Here is a 14817-nt window from a genome sequence, read left to right as displayed (position 1 = left end):
AACTATGAATGAAATAAGAATTTCAAATTTACGCTAAGAAGAAAGGAGCTAGTATTTTGTCTCATTTATATTATTTGAATGCATTAGCCAATGTAATGATTTATTTGTGTGAACGTCCTACTGTCTAACGAATCCAATTTTCGGATTTGAAAAAAAAGACTTAGACAATTTTTCTATTATTATCTTCGCTCATTAAAATCAAGCATAAGTCGAAAGTATACACAGAGAATTAAAAAAAAAATAGAACAATTATTGAGGAGCTATGAATGCGTTTGAGTACAGGGACTGTTGTTAAATCATTTATCTGTATTTGTACATGTAAAAATGTGCAAAAGAAGTAAAAGATATATCCGCAATTCAAAATATGTATACATCGATAACCTTACTTCGTTGAATATTTATTAACATCCCTGAATATAGTGTTAACATGTGACGTAACATGAACTAGTGAATGGTACTTCAACAAAAACACTGTCATAATTTTGAAGCGGAACAATTCGCTTTACCGCATTCGTAATATATAACATTAAACTTTTAGTTGATAATCGTATTTCTTTCAAGTTTAATGGTTTTCTACACGATAAACTATGTACTTGTAGGTGATAATGACGTCCAAAGTAATTTCATATAATACTAAATCTTTTAATTTACTTATATCATTGTTCTGTGTTTTAACATCTAATATCCAGGATTTGACCTGACAACCCATGTGCGATTTATAAATCTACAGATAATATCTGACATGTAAACGTTGCAATTGTCGAATAACAGATATCTCTCTTAGGACGTACTCGTCATCGTATCTTTGAATAAAAGCTTTTAAATTAAGCGGCGCGGCGGGTGATACTGCGGGTACGGTCACACTTAGTGAAATAAATATACCTACACACTATTCACACTAATGGATTATGCATTTGTATAAGAATGGTAATGTTATATAAAAATACATAAATGTGATTACGTATTACACTATTATTTATTTACATTTATTACAATTAGACAAAATTTAGAGTACATTTAGTGGATCTAACGCCGCCGGCAGACAAAGTCTACCGACCGGTTGACCGTGAGTTGTGCAGACAGAGAATGTTGTTGATGATAAAAATTAACAACAGTTCCACATATTGGACATGTTATACACGCATGTGAATCTATTATAATTTATGTATGTACGTTTAACTATAGCTACGTATAGCTAGCTATAGCGACCTGACGTTGCAATTGAATTTCTCGCCAGTTAATTTATGATTACAACCGAAGGGTTAAATATACTGAAAAATATAAACCTTTTTCGTATTTCGAAATCTACCGTTGTTGGCTTCAACTGGCCTTTACTGCTTTACCGGACCAAAAAAGCGATGATTGCAGATGGCACTTTAAATTCGCGGAAAGATATATAGAGCGGTTGAAGTCCAACTCCTGTTTGACGACTTTATGCTGACTGCACCAGTAGATAGGAGATAGAATCGCGGCTCGAAACGTCCTAATTACGATCCTCGTTTGACTGAGACAGGGGATCGATCAGACGCAACATTGACATGTGGCTAAAAAGTCTTTTTTTTAATATATGCTCTTGACTTTGGGATATATCTTTAAAATTAAATAGTTCACGCTTTGAATTAATTAATTGCAAAATAGAGTATATTTTTGGTAAGTGGATTTTTCCGATCCACATATAACCAGAAGTAGTGAACTGGTTGTCAGAGATTTACGTCATCGTGCCATTATGCAAACCGAAATCGTGGAGCTCCGCCACGCATGACCTCTACTACAATAATATCAAATGTGAATTCGGCGACATAGGTACCTAGATACATTTACATTAACCGTACTTGATGACCCCATTCGGTCACCGAACCGATATAACTAGACCTTCATACATTTGCAAGTAAAACGTAGTACGGGGTCAATAAATAATTAACATTGTAATAGTGGGATGGTGAATTCTGTAATGAATGTATAGGCATACGTATATGAAAATCAATTATAATAATAATGATGTATCTCAATATAGTAAGCTAGTAGTATATTTTTGTGAAATGCGAAATTCGCCTGCCAGCTCTGTTCTCAAACCATATCCCACACATATACATCTCTACTATGTCCTTCTCAAAACGATAATTTTGCAAACATATTCTTCAGTGTCAACGTCCATTAAGAAATCTTCTCAGAAATCACTCATGAGAAAGTAGGTGATTTGGCAATTCATATTTAACTAATATTAATATAACATAATGTTTAAATTCCAGACCCTTGCATGTATATTCTGCGATTCGCGTCGCAGTTACAATTTGAAGATAAAGTCCATGATGTCACCACAACGGCGTTGCGACTCGTCAAACGTATGCAAAAGGACTCTATACATTCTGGTCGTAGACCGTCTGGAATTTGTGGGGCAGGTAAACTTTTGTTTTCAAACTTTTGTTATATGAACCTTTAGGTATTCGTAAATTAGGACTACGGCTAATAAAGGCTACGATAACCATTTACCATCAGATGGGCCGTATGCTTGTTTGCCACCATAGTAGTATAAAATATATATGTAATATATTATTTACTAATTGTGATTAACTACTTTTTCTGTTCTGTTTTTGTTTACTATTCTATTATCAAATATATCTCTTGATAAATCGGGCAATCTATCTTTACATTGAAATTTGTTTGATGTAAAGGATTTTCCATTCAAACATTCAAATTTAATGTAAGAAGTTACAAACAAACAGACTAACACACTGACACACTTTTGCTTCTATAATATTTGTGTTGATTTGCATGTCTTTTGAGGTTCCTTTTTATATATTGTATATATATGGAAATGTTTCATTTCAATTGTTTCTTTTGTTCTATTTGCATGTATGTCAAGTGTGTATCGTGATTCAAACAACCTAGTTTTCTGTACTCTGATTGGTGATAACATACGTAAGCTGCGTTTAAAAATAACACCGGCGCACCTGCTTACGCAACTATTCTAAATTTATAACCGTATAACATAATTATAATAGAAACTAATGATAGAAATTGTTTGTAACTGATGTGAAATTATTATATTAACATGTATATTAGTGTAGATTTAACGTGTGAAAATAGGTCATTGGTATAATCTGTTACAATTTTTTAATTTAGGTCAATATACATTCATTATCATGCTGAAGAAACTGAAACCCGAATCAAATATAACACATTAAAAACTTACATTACCAAAATAATTGGATTATTCTAGAAATAGCCTATTCTGTATAGTATTCTGTAATATATCTATTCTTAATAGATTATTCTAGAATAGTATTGATTAGTATTCTCTGAAAATATTGACGGACAAATTAATTGTACTAGTAAATAAATAGTTTGACTGTTCGTTTAGCTCGATTCGATAACCAAATTGTTGTTTATTACTAAAGTTTTGTTTTTCCATAGTTAAGATTATTTATATTAACAACCCAAGTAACATTCAATGAAACATCGCCAATATAAATTGGATGAGATGTTTTAAAATGAGATGTTTTTTTTTCGATGTAAGTACATGTAGGTACTTTTATTAGACGGCCTCTTGTCGAGTACACTGTCTGACTTTCGATGATCGCATCAATTCTCTTCCTTGTAGCGTAAAACATCTATATTCATGAATGTTATTGTTTGTAACGGTCTTGGTTTTTCTATGTATAATATGTAGATATTTACAAAAATAATACGTTTAACCTATATACTTCTATAAGTTTTCTAGTACTCATAATACAAGCTTTGCTTATTTTGGGACTATACTAAACGGCGCAGTGTAAATTGTCTAGGGTTATTTAGTTATTATTACCCTGTGGTATTGTTCATTATCAATTTGTGCACAAAGTGAAGGTGGTCTCTTACAAAAAAATTCAGTGCTAGTCAATGATTATTGCCTGACCATGAAAATTTGCTATGCGGATGTAATAACACTGTTCGATCAACCCAAACTTCAGCTGAATGATATTGGATAATTTATACGAGATTGTTAGGTTTTATTGGCGAAATAATTTGCATGCTCAGACACCGGAACTGAAGTATCTACCTAATGTATTCAATGCTTTTTGGATGGTTATATTGCATTCGCTATAGAATTTATTATATTTTAATTGAATGACTCTTCATTATGTAATGGTTCCTCAATGCCAAACTCGTGGTAAATTAGATACACTATATTCATGAAATAAAACTATTGGCTCAAGGGAGTGGTGTATGCGTTATTGTCAACAGTGTCGTGACTTCAGGCACATACTTATATTCTTTTATTTTCTATGTACTTATGTTTCTTGCAATAAAAACTTGTTAACTTATAAAAAAATCCTGCTCACGCCTGCTCGTTTCTCTGAAGGCGACAAACTCAAAAACTTTACAACTGTTTTTCATACAGCTTTTTACAACAGACAGAATAATATTCGTGGAAATTGTGTCAATTGATTATAAATATTACAAAATTTATTTTCTTATTTGGACCCAACCATTAATTACGAAATATGTTAGGGGTTCGACAAAGTATGACATTATAAACATGGACATGTAAAAAAAGTCATGTAACCTAGGACCCCTCACATCCCTGGGAGTGGGTCTATTTTGTGATATCATATTTCAATTTTATCACAATAACTGAATATTTTAAGTATTATGAGATGTAACCAGATGTGACAGAGCCGCCGTGTGCGGCAGGGGAAGTGCAAGAGGGAAGTGTGGGAGAAAGTTAAAAACGAATATATAAAATTACTATGACGTATTATTTGAATGTCCCTTATCCACTTTGTTTGGTGTTGAAAGTGCAGTTTTATTGTGTCTTCAAGTTTTTATGTACGAGATTAGTAGAGAGTAGGTAATATACTTACTAAGTTTTTATTTTTCTATTTATTTATACTCTTTATTGCACCAGATTTTTTTTTTATTGGGTTGATTAGGCTATTGTCAGGTGTTTTTATTTATGGATGATAATGGAATGATGCAACCGCCTGCGCTAACGATTTACGCTACCAGTTTTAAGATGAGCATGAGGTCAGGTTTTCGTGACAAATTCACTAGGAATTTATGACGATAGTTTCCAGGGAGAACCGCGTGGAGGTCGACCTGACATGGTACATTGCTAGTAATGGGGTCATGAGTCCACATTACTAACAATCCCTTTCCCCCCTATTGTCAGGTGTTTGTAGCGCCTGTATCACTGCGACCTACATAGATCTATTGTGCTCGCCCTCTTTCAAAGTTCGCTGCCTAGACCTGTCAGGGACAAGAATTGAAGGATATTATTAGGAGCGATGGTTTTTATCTCCTCGGGAAAGAGTGTAAACTTTCCATAGGAGATATTTCGTTTATGCATGAGTGGGCTATAACCACATAGGATGTGTAGTGGCGTTTCCTCTTCAGTTTGGCATAATCTGCAAATTTTTGTCGTGTAAAGGCCTAGTTTAGCCATATGCCTGTTTAATTTGCAGTGTTCTGTGAGGTCATCGTGCATACGTTGTTTTTACTCAATAGCAGTAGTCTATTGGAGTATTTCTACGAGTAGCCCGATATTAGGGCTTTTGAATATGTCAATCCTGGCATTTCTTGCCAGTGATTCAGAGTTCTCGTTTGGTTATTAATTTAAGATGTCCCAGTTTTAGGCAACGAGGCACACCACAGAAGGGTTTGGGGCCCAGTTGGGCGGTTTTTGCCCCTAACTTTGCCAGATAGTCGGCAATTTCATTGCCTTCGATATTTGAGTGCCCAGGGACCCATCTCAGTATAATATTATTTCTGCTTCCTACTTCATTTAGTAGCAAGATACGGTTTCTAATAAGTTTAGGACGGATTTCGTACGAGTTAAGTGCTAGTAGAGCAGCTAGACTGTCCGTGTAAATGTATATGTTCTGATTGATGTAGTTAAGGCTTAGGATTACTTGCATACATCTAATTAAGGAGTAAGTCTCTGCCTGAAAGATTGATGCGTATTTTCCTATATAGTTGCAGTTTTGGGTTTTACACCGCATATTCCACATCCTACATCATCTCCTATTTTGGACCCGTCTGTAAACCAAACTAGGTCCTGTTCTGAGTGAGTTGGTTTATGGTTATTTTGCCATTCGTCTCTTCCAGATATTTCGATTTTGTAATATTGTACAAAGTTACACTCTGGTGCCATGTTGTCTTCAGGCATTCCCAGAATAGGATCACTCATTATCGAGTCTTATTTAGTTTTTATGGCCAGGGAATGCCAAGATATCCTACTTTGGGAACTGATTCTGAGCATATTGGCTTTCGCCTTTTCCTGTATAAATAAAGGAAGGGGCGTCAAGTCCAATAATGCGTCTAGAGCTGCCCCCGGCGTGGTGCTCATGGCTCCTATAGTAATCAGACAAGTAATTCTCTGTAGGCTGTTTAGCTTTGTGGCAGCTGTGGATGGAGGGTTTTCCGCCACCAGATCGCGCAGGCATAGGCGGTAAGCGGTCTCACCACTGCTGTGTAAAGCCATAGGGCAATTTTGGGGTTAATTCCCCATCTGGGCCCCGTTACCTGTCGGCTTATTCCCAAAGATGTTTTCACCTTTTGAGTTATGTTGTCTATGTGTGTGTTCCATGTCAGTTTTTGGTCGAAGGTTACGTCTAGGTACTGGATTTCTTTGGAGCACTCTAATCTTCTTCCATTTACTTTAGGCATGACAAGTTTGTCAAGTTTCTTCCTTTTTGTAAACGGAACAATAACTGTTTTATCAGGATTTACTGATAATTCATTTTCTTTACACCATTTAACTATGATGTTTAGTGCTCTTTGAATGCGGTCTGATATTGTTGTCGGACAGATCCCTCTGGCCATGACTACTATATCGTCTGCGTAGCCTTGTACCTCAAATTGGTTTTTGGTCATAACATCTAAGAGCTGGTCTATCATTAGTAGCATTGCACCAGATACAGAAAATAATAAAAGTTTTGTTTACATAAACTGATACAAAAGGCAGTCTTATCGCTAAGAAATCTCTTTTAGACAACCTTTGGAAAGAGAGTATTTACAAAATCATAGCCGCCTACTCTCTGTGGCGCGAATGAGTGGAAATAAATTAGGAAAATGTAATGAATATAAATAAAATTAGAATTGTCATATATACATTTTACTTACTACGAACTTATTTTTTATATAATTGGAATGGAAAACAAGCTGACGGCTCACCTCATGGTAAGCTATAACTGTATCTTGTATACATGAACAGCACCACGGATATCAATAACATAAAGATAGAAATAGGGTACGTGTATATACTTTGCTTTGCTTCTAAATAGTTTATAATAAAATTTTAGCTCTTCTCATTGCTGCCCGGCTACATAATTTCTCCCGCACACCCGCCGATGTCGTTCGGATAGTGAAAGTCCATGAATCTACATTAAGGAAGCGGTTGCTTGAATTTGGAGAAACACCCTCTAGTGCGCTCACTCCCGACGAGTTTATGACGGTTGATTTAGAAGAGGAACAGGACCCGCCAGCTTTTAGAGCGGCTAGGAAAAGAGATAAAGAAAGACTGCAAAAGGTATTTGTGTTGTTACCGTATATGTGAATATATTTGTATAAATGTAGCTACGATCAAAACCATTCTATACCTACAATATTAGAGTTATCCCGCACTTTCATCTGCATAAAACTTCATACTCTATATCAGCCATGATTATTTTTCGAGATAAGAGATACCATATAGAAGCCAATCTTCGTCGTCGTAATATAATGTATCTTCATGTCAGATTTTTCTATTCTATTCTATATCTATTCAACTGTTTAGTCATGAAAAGGTAACAAGTAAACAGACAGACACACAACAACAGCTTTACGCTTATCAAAAGTTCAATTTTGCTCATTATTATAGATAAAATAACTTTTAAAATTGTTAAGGTATTTTTTGAGTTTATCATTTATTACACAAGAATATTTCTTCCTTATAATATTAGTTTAGAGCAACAGTGTTCATAATCATTAATTAAAGTTTATTAATATAATAGAGAGTTATAATAAGTTCTTTTGTTGGCATTTTATAGCTTATGGAAGAAGAAGACGGAGAAAGAGAGCTTTCAGAATTGCAAAAAGAGATAGATGCACAGCTAGAGAAGGACAACACAAGGAGAAAAAAGGCTGCCACAATCACAACACCAGCCTCTATAATAGGCGTAGGTGAGAATACAAAACTAGTATATTAGCGTATAGTAATTAAACCAACCTGGATTCAGATACATAATAAAATTACCATACTTTCTTCAATGCATCGCTTGACTTTTGCCAATGATTCTGCTTTTGTCAGTAGATACTTGTTTATGTATACTAAGTGAATATCATAATACCAAAGAGAGGTTCTATATGATTTTCAATAATGTTAAATGTGCTTGTACAAGTTATTTATCATAAGAAATAAGAGATGCAGGGATTTGCTCATGCTCAGTTTGTTTTATAGAAAATTTCTACATAAAAATTAAAATTTCAAGAGTAATATGTAATTAGACACTAACAAATAAAATTCATCTTCAGGAATGCAAGAGCTGTTGTAAATGAAGTATTTACCTCTTACATTTATATTTCCAGACGATGGTACTTCAGAAGAGGCCGAGGCATCACGTTTCGCAGCCGAAGACACCCTTGAACTCATCGGAGAGATCGCGATGGATGTAGAACCAAAAACTGAAACAGCGAATCCCTCCGCCAGGAAGAACCTGGAGAAAGGCCTTGGTAATTTGAAATAGTTCTTAACGTAAATGAGAATACAAATTTCCAGTCAACACTCTTTGCATCCCCACAGATGTTGTAAAAGGAAAATACTAAAACAGAGTTTTAAAGAGATACAAAAATCGAAATAAATTTGTATACTAAGCTTGATCTACATGTATCTGTAGGTTGATAATCTTCTTACGGAAAGAGACCGGGTAGACTAGTGATACAATTTAAACTTATGGTTAGTTAAAATTGAGTTTATAATAAATAATCGGATGTTGAGCATGCAACCCAAAGTTGGACAATGGTTGAGGTATAATTCTAAAACGGCTGTGACAATTCTACCCAGCAATATAAGTCTCCTCTGTTCATAAGTTTGAATTTTACATCGTAATATTTTTGGGAGTTATTCAAAGAAAAGTGATACACTCATATTAAATATTTAGAAAATTGCTATATAATTTTGCAAATATTTATGCATATGTGATGTTTAATTTTATACTAAAAACTTTTTAAATTTGAGTCCTCAAAAAATCTCTATTTCCTTGTTTTTTACATGTATAAATATCTAAAGTTACAACAATTAATAATCATACATACTTCAGGTCCCGAGTTAGCCGTTATAGGTCTTGGACAAACAGAGGACAAAAGTGACAAATTTGTAAAACCGGAACCCAAACAGCAGTTTAGTAAGGACCTGCACAATGCTGAAGATTTGATGCTCGCAGACAAGGATGAGGACTACATCAGCTCGCTCATTATGACTGACGAGGAGTCAAGACATAAAACCTTGCTCTGGAATAAAATCAACGCCGGATATTTAAAAGAACAGAAAAGTATGTATTACTTAATAACTTACTTTGTACTCGTTGTATAATTTCAAATATTCAGAATCGCAATGTTAGTCATTTATGAATAATAGAACAGAAATCTTGAAGATGTTAACAATAGTGTTAGATCAATTAGTCCATTTTTTGTATTAAACCATAGTGTTCCCTTCCCCCCCGTCCACTTACAGGTTGAAACACTATTTTGCATGAAGAAGTTGGGGTTAATTATATTAACAAAAAAAAAGCCTTGTGTATTGCAATAAATATATAAAAATGTAATATAGTTATTAGTGGTGGTCCTGATTGTGGTAGTAATAATAGTGGTAATGTTACGTAAAATTTAACAATTATTATTTTTGTTCTGTCTTATATTTATAATATTAATTTTTGAAGCCTCATTTTCTGCACTTTGCTTCAAAAATGCAAGCAATAACCAACCTTATAAATTATGATATATTAGATATTATTATTATCATACCTATACCCAACCTACACGAAATGTGAACTCTGAACAATATACGTGCAATTATAGCAACAGAAGCTACTCACACCCGCCACGTAATGGTAAAAGCCCGTAGGTAGAAAGTGCATAAAATATGAGTCTGTCAAAAACAATTAATAATAAAAATTAATAAATATACAGTAAAAGAAGAAATGCGTGCCAGAGAAAAAGAAGAGGGTAAAGATAAGAAAAAGAAACTCCGCGGTGCATACAAGAAGAAGACAGTATGCAGTGCGGCGACCGCCGGCGAAGCAATTGGTAAAATGCTAGCAGAAAAGAAGATTAGCTCGAAGATTAATTATGATATACTAAAAAGCTTAGATCAGCCTGGCACCCCTCTGCCGGCTACACCAGCACGAACTACAGTAGAAACTTCTTCAGAGTGAGTTGTTTTTTTTATACTACGATGGTGGCAAACAAAACAATATCATACCGCTCATCTAATCGTAAATGGTCACCGTATCCTATGGATGCCTCAGACACCAGGGGTGTCATTGATTTGCCGACCCTTAAGAAACCTGAATTAATAATAATAAGAAAGAAATAATAACCATTCCCTTGCAAAACTTGTCTATTGAGAAAATCTCGGCATGTAGTTCATTCCACAATCTAAGTGTACGCAGGAGGAAGCTCCTACTGTTCGTTTGCAGAAGTTTATTTTAGTCTGTTTTCTCTGTCATTTTTAAAGGACTTCTAAAATAATAATAGGTTAGAACGACCGATGAGAATTAGTTGATAATATCCGACTTGTGTTTGTTCGAAAAATAATTTTATTTTATAGTATGTTTTACTATATTTAAATTACTTCTATAAAAAAATAGATAAAACTAAATACATGAAAACGCTTCCTTTTTGACAAATTTTACAATGGAGACCATAATAAATTGTTATGATGATTTTATAGCAAATTTCAAAGTTCAGTTAAAAAGGTTGTATTTCAAAATAAAAAAATATTTTATAATTTTAAATGGCGATAGTCATTGTGTAATTGTGTCATTGTGTTCTACTTAGTTGAGGGATGACGGTGTGATATATTTACGTATTTATGTTTTTATACCTATATCATTCTTCTCTTCTCTCTTTCATAATAAATCGAATATAATAATGTAAACTAATAAATAGATTTGCGTATGAACTAATTATGTCAGTTTTAATCTACTTATTTCTTTAGTTATATAATATAAAACTACATGATGACAATATTGTTCACTATACCGTGCATATATGAATGAACAGAGTATAGGAATATTGAATATCAATGATCGCTATTTATAATTATAGCTCAAAGCTCTCAACACCTTCGGAAACTGCGGTGCCCCAGTCTCCGGTGCCGCGCAAGAAGAGAAAGAAACAGCCGCCCCCAATAATACCGAACATCTTCGGCCCCTCCACGCCGTCGGCCCCCCCGACCCCTGCGACCCCAGGGCCCCCCGGGACACCCGGGACCCCCGCACCGCCCACCTCAGCCCCGGCTACACCTGCACCACCCACGCCAGCTCTCACCGGTATAATATTAACCTAACGCTTGGACTAATATAGTTTTCTTGACTTGCATATACAAAAATGAATAAAGAGACAAACATTATCAAAGAGTGTATCGATTGATACGCCAATATAATATGCCAAAATAAATGGTCAAATGGTCTCGCTCATTTCCTAAGTTGTCCTTTGGTCATTTCAGTGAAGATGATGATTCTTCTCTGTGATGATCTATCATTTTGTGTGTTTTCTTTGTCTGGTGCTATAAAGAGTTTAAATAAATAACCTATGCTTGACCAATTACATACGCCCATTATTTGGATTGTTTTTTATTTTTATCATTGCTATAATTATCAGATGCGGGCGACGATTATGACGACGAATTGGAGGCGGAAACGACGGAGGCGGCCGGTGAGATGTCCCTGGCGGCCATGTTGCAAAATGGCGAGGAAGATGATTACTATGATTATGAAGAATATTGAACGTTCAGTGACAGTTACGTGTATTTTATATTCTGCTTCTTGCCTTATTTCCATCAAATGCACGACAGGTGTGCATGAAAACATATGGAGGACGTTCATGATGAGATGATGAGAGATGAGACAATCATGTTTTATACATGCATCGTAACATGCTATAGCCACAAGTAAGAGCTTGTGTTTAAAAGAAATTATGTGTATATTAGTGTATATTTGTATACATGTAAGTGTATGTTTTATTTTGTAGATATATGTACCTACATTGTTTTATTATTTTTAATTTACAAAACTTTATTGGTATCATTACCTACTTCTTGCGTAGTCATTCTTCTTGGGATGATATGTATATGAGGATAATGGTAGATAAAGTAATGCATCATTGTTGATTTCCTGTAAATTTTTTTCATTCCTGAGTTTACCTATATACCACTTAAAAGATTCTCCTTTTGCTCCGTAGTTATATTGTACCAGATATTTAAATAGTGCGTAAATAAAAATATTTATATACTCGTCACCATATGTTTGTTATACGTAATCGTTAGACGAAATGACCTGTTAAGTTCGTAACAATACAATCGTTGCAGGTGGCTTCCTATGGGCTTTGTTATCATATTTATCAAAATCTTATAGTTAGACCAAGTGGTATGCATCTGTGCTGTGTTAATCATAGACATCAATTAGTAATCTGTGTGGGAATCTAATTCTTCCTATTTCAGTTATTAATTCTACCTATTTCAGATATTAAGTAAAATAGATAAAAATACTAAGCCATTTTTATAAACTCATTTTCAAATTTAGTCAACTAGCCTATTGCAACAGCGTTACGCAATCTCTTCCCCCCCTCCCACTCTCCTCCCTCACTGAATCCCTATGACTAATGCATGTTGTGAAATCCTAATGATATCTAGGTTTAGTCATAAAAACGTGGAATAATCTTGAAGAACAAAATCCACCACTTATGAAGTGGTCACCTGAAACAATTTCAATTTTTATTTGCAACAAAGTTAATCACGTGACTGCGTTTATATGAAAGTATTTTAAAATTGTTATCCATTTTACGCATTATTTATTTGCCAAAGTTCAGTTCTATAAATATCATTACTTTCAGCTTGGTATATTTTTTATGATTAACTTTGTATAAATATTGCATGATCTCAATTTTTTTTCTCAGACAAAAAAGTGTTAATATTATAATAAACATTAGTTATTTAGTGTATGCTGAAACGATGTAAATGTGTACTGCCTACATTAATAGTTAAGTAAGATACTTTGGAATTGTTTTTGATGAAATAAAAATTTTTTTTAGTTTTAAATACATAGTATGTACTTTCTTACCTACCCACAATACGAATATGACCACTACTTTTGTTTAAACATTACACTCACATTAAAACAATAACGTATATCGTTATTGTAATGTTTAAATAAAAGTAGTGGTCATAGTCAAGAAAATTATTATGAAATAAGACTTATTGAATTATCGCTGAAACAACTTCTATTTAATAATTCGTGTTATTGCTCAATTTCTAATATAAAATGTTGGTCCATCACTAATGACGCAGAAAAATATCTCATTAAAAGTGTAGAGAACAAAAGATTCAATATTAAAATAAATGTTATACTATTGTAAAATTGTGGATTCCAAAGCATTAATAAATAAATAAATGTACTCTATACCAAAAACTTTAGGTTTAGGTATAAAGTCTCATTCCTCCGTTTTAATACGACAGATGCTGTGTGTAATACTTAATTTTATTCACACACGTCGACGACATGTTGGGTGTATTTGATAATTTCACACAATGTGATTAGGAAAATTAAGTCATTTATTTTGTGGACTATAAACGCTCGCGGTATAGATAAAAATAAGTACATTATCTATGGCACCTAATAATATCCTAAATCTTCTTATACCTAAAAATGACGTTTATATTCATTTATTACATTTAGTTTACCCGTTGGTTTGTACGTATGGCCAGGATAAATTTTTGTATAATGCTTGTGTATTATATGTACATTAGCGTATAATACATTTATGTATATTTTTTATTACGATTTAACCTTTCATATTAGATTTTTTTAAGGATCATGATGATAACGGTGTCTGTCCCTGCCCTAATAGTACCAATAGGTACATTGGCTACCAGTGAAATATGATAAGGTGAGAATGGAGGTGAGTGCCCACTGTACCGAACTCACAAGATAACAAAGAATCGGTTCAAGGAGTGACCGTGTGAAGGTAGATCTGTCTGATAACCTCTCTATGAGATGGGATGGATGGTACAAAGGATTGCCGTTTATGGGGAACCGAGTGACTAGAAGAATTGAACTTTTAGACATATGTCTAGTAAAATTATAGAAAAAAATAATAAATATTATAAAGATGTTTAAAATTGAACTCTAAATTAGAATTCCGAATATGAAATAGATATAGTTTATTTTTCTTTCCATTCGATTAGATATTTTTATCTGATTATCTTTTTTAATCTATTTTACCACTTTGACAACAATCTAGAAATCGAATCTATACCTGTTGTTCCATAAGAACTAGACGATTAAAGGCGACAAGACAAATATAATATAGTATTGAGTTATGTCATTTGACCTCTACCAAAGTAGGACATCATTTAACCTTTTATTTATTACTTTCATTTATGTTGGTTATGTATAAATTATTATATATACGTGTATAAAGGGCTTGTATGCTTTGTATCTGCTAAGTGCCTGTTCAACATTGTACAGTATTTGTTACCTCGACAAATAGTGATCCAATTGCTTTGTTATTAACGTGATTGATAAATAATATTCAATTGTAGCAAATTTAAATCGATTGGTTTTGTAAAACTGCAACTGT

At 33.7% G+C, this 14817-nt stretch overlaps 1 protein-coding gene across 1 annotated transcript in view; it reads left to right on the top strand.

Moving 5' to 3' along the window:
* Positions 1-12278, top strand: part of LOC131847602 (transcription factor IIIB 90 kDa subunit) — a 30670-nt gene extending 18392 nt beyond the window's left edge. Inside the window, exons 4-11 of the mRNA XM_059197201.1 lie at positions 2250-2399; positions 7284-7510; positions 8010-8142; positions 8548-8691; positions 9279-9509; positions 10147-10387; positions 11287-11510; positions 11842-12278. Of these exons, the coding sequence (XP_059053184.1) occupies positions 2250-2399; positions 7284-7510; positions 8010-8142; positions 8548-8691; positions 9279-9509; positions 10147-10387; positions 11287-11510; positions 11842-11966 (1475 nt within the window). The 3' untranslated portion in view covers positions 11967-12278. The remainder of the gene's footprint in view (positions 1-2249; positions 2400-7283; positions 7511-8009; positions 8143-8547; positions 8692-9278; positions 9510-10146; positions 10388-11286; positions 11511-11841) is intronic.
* The last annotated feature ends 2539 nt before the right edge of the window (positions 12279-14817 follow it).

Source organism: Achroia grisella, unplaced genomic scaffold (genome assembly GCF_030625045.1).
Source record: "Achroia grisella isolate CSIRO2021 unplaced genomic scaffold, CSIRO_AGI_Agris_v1 utg540, whole genome shotgun sequence".
Classification (NCBI taxonomy): domain Eukaryota; kingdom Metazoa; phylum Arthropoda; class Insecta; order Lepidoptera; family Pyralidae; genus Achroia; species Achroia grisella.
This window is presented reverse-complemented; position numbering and strand designations above follow the sequence as displayed.